At 64.7% G+C, this 1,922-nt stretch overlaps 1 protein-coding gene across 1 annotated transcript; it reads right to left on the bottom strand.

Annotated features, from left to right (window-relative positions):
* Nucleotides 1-219: 219 nt before the first annotated feature.
* On the bottom strand, nucleotides 220-1,707 carry LOC117654080. The gene is made up of 2 exons (XM_034400247.1): nucleotides 1,582-1,707; nucleotides 220-1,503 (listed from the first exon to the last, which is right to left on the bottom strand). The coding sequence occupies exon 2, from the start codon at nucleotides 1,487-1,489 to the stop codon at nucleotides 329-331; it is 1,161 nt and encodes a 386-aa protein (XP_034256138.1). The 5' UTR covers nucleotides 1,490-1,503; nucleotides 1,582-1,707; the 3' UTR covers nucleotides 220-328.
* Nucleotides 1,708-1,922: the final 215 nt, after the last annotated feature.

Genomic DNA, 1,922 nt, shown 5'->3' on the forward strand with positions numbered 1-1,922 from the left:
CCGGCGGAAACGCGGCCGCGGGCGGACCGGCGCCGAGGTCTCCGCAATCGCCGCGCCCCCTGGAATTGGTACTGATGGAGGTGGGGGAAGGGAGGGGGCGAGAGGAACGCGCGCCTGCAAGGTAGGCCAGCTCGGCGCAGCGGAACGCAGCTGCAGGACGGGTTGCCTACTCTGCGCTCCGCAGGCGGCGTCACCCTGCCGAACCAAGCGTGCTGCTGGCTGAGAGAAAATCATTTATTCTTCATCATTAGTCTTAAAAAGTATTGTCAGCACTCATGTAGCGTTAAAAAATACTCTCATCAAGTGACACGAGTAACAGTGGCGTGTCTCAAACCTGCTGAGCCTGCGCGACGGGCACGGACTCGGTGTACTTCTTCTTGCCCTCATTGCTTTTCTTGGGGTGCTTGAGCTCGACGCGGGCCAGCACCGGGCCGCTCTTCTTAGCGGAGGCGCCGTGCTTGCTGGCCTCGGCCTCCTTGACAAGCTTGGACACGAGCAGCGAGATGGTGTGCTTCTTGACGCCGTGGACGTTGTGGACGTGGAGCAGCACGCGCAGGTCCTTCAGCGTGTGCCCGGTGATCTCGAAGCTGATGTCGCTGTTGGCGGGGATGGTCTTGAGGTGCTTGGCGAGCACGGAGAACGGCACGACCTGCGACACGCCACCCTGCGTGACGCGGAGCTGGCGGCGGACGTGCTTGCCGCCGAGGTGGACGCCAGCCCACTGCAGCTGGTGGCCGTCCCAGCGCAGCTTGGACGACTTCTTGGACGCCTTCTTGGAGTGGGCCTCGGAGGACTTGTGGTGCTTGAGGTGCTCCTTGATGTGCTTCAGCACGGTGGACAGCAGCACAGACACGCTCTTCTTCTTGTTCTCGCCGTGGCGGCCGATGACGCGCAGCACGATCCGCAGGTTGTGCCAGGACGAGCCCCGGATGTCCACGTTGATGTGGCTGCCGGCGGGCACGTGCGAGAGGTACTTGGCGAGCAGGGCGAGCGGCAGCTTCTGCGTGACGCCCGCGTGCGCCACGGTGACGAACTTGCCCGAGGCCGTCTTGTCGTTCTTGCTGTGGACGTCGGAGTGCTGCCAGGACAGCTTCTTACCGTCCCAGACAAGGGCGCTGTGGTGGCGGTGGGGTTTGTCACCGTGCTGGTGGTGCTCGCCGTGCTGGTGGTGCTCGCCTCCGTTCTGGCCGCCGGCGTTGATGACCGCCACGACGCCGCCGCCGTGGGGCACCCGCAAGCGGTACACTGTGCTGCTCTCGGGGTGGTGGCGCGCCCAGAACACCAAGTGCCTGATCCACCTGGCCGACGCGGCCCAGGCCCGGTGCACCTCGGCGGCGACGTTGTGGAAGAAAGAGTCGGCGGCGTCCCAGCCGAGCAGGAAGCGGCGGGGCCTGTGGTGGAGGGGCCCGGAGTCACCGTTGGCCCCGGAGTGGGGCCCGGCGGCCGCGAGGCAGGCCAGCGCCAACACCAGCACCAGGGAGAGCTTCATCGTCAGAGAGAAAACTGAAAACCGAAGGCAACGATTATCATCACGTGATTTTCCCCGCTTTTCGTCCGCCGGATCGGCGACCTCTCCCTTGCCTTTTTCGGTTGGATGATGACGTGATCGGCAGCGCAAGCAAACGCCTTCGCACGCTAGGGCGGTCGGGCCGCGAATGCGCCTGCACTACTTGGCGACGTGGGCCGCGCTCTCCACTGCGGCGGGCGGCGCGGCCTGCAGCACGACCTGCAGCGCGGCGGGGCGCGCGGTCACGACACGGACAGGTGGCGGCATGTTCGAGAAGCGTCCTGACGTTGACTCATCCAAACGCCAGGTGTGGCGGGCGCAGTCATTTCGGGAAATTGCGACAAGGTTCTCAGCGGAAAAAAATATGTCCAACAGAACACAAGTCGGGTTGGCTGGCTTCGCCTCCAGTCCAGGC

This window comes from Thrips palmi, unplaced genomic scaffold (genome assembly GCF_012932325.1).
Source record: "Thrips palmi isolate BJ-2018 unplaced genomic scaffold, TpBJ-2018v1 HiC_scaffold_10, whole genome shotgun sequence".
Classification (NCBI taxonomy): Eukaryota; Metazoa; Arthropoda; class Insecta; order Thysanoptera; family Thripidae; genus Thrips; species Thrips palmi.

What these genes read in the sequence shown, in the direction of transcription:
- LOC117654080 (XM_034400247.1), bottom strand. Translation starts at nt 1,489, where the DNA reads ATGAAGCTCTCCCTGGTGCTGGTGTTGGCGCTGGCCTGCCTCGCGGCC.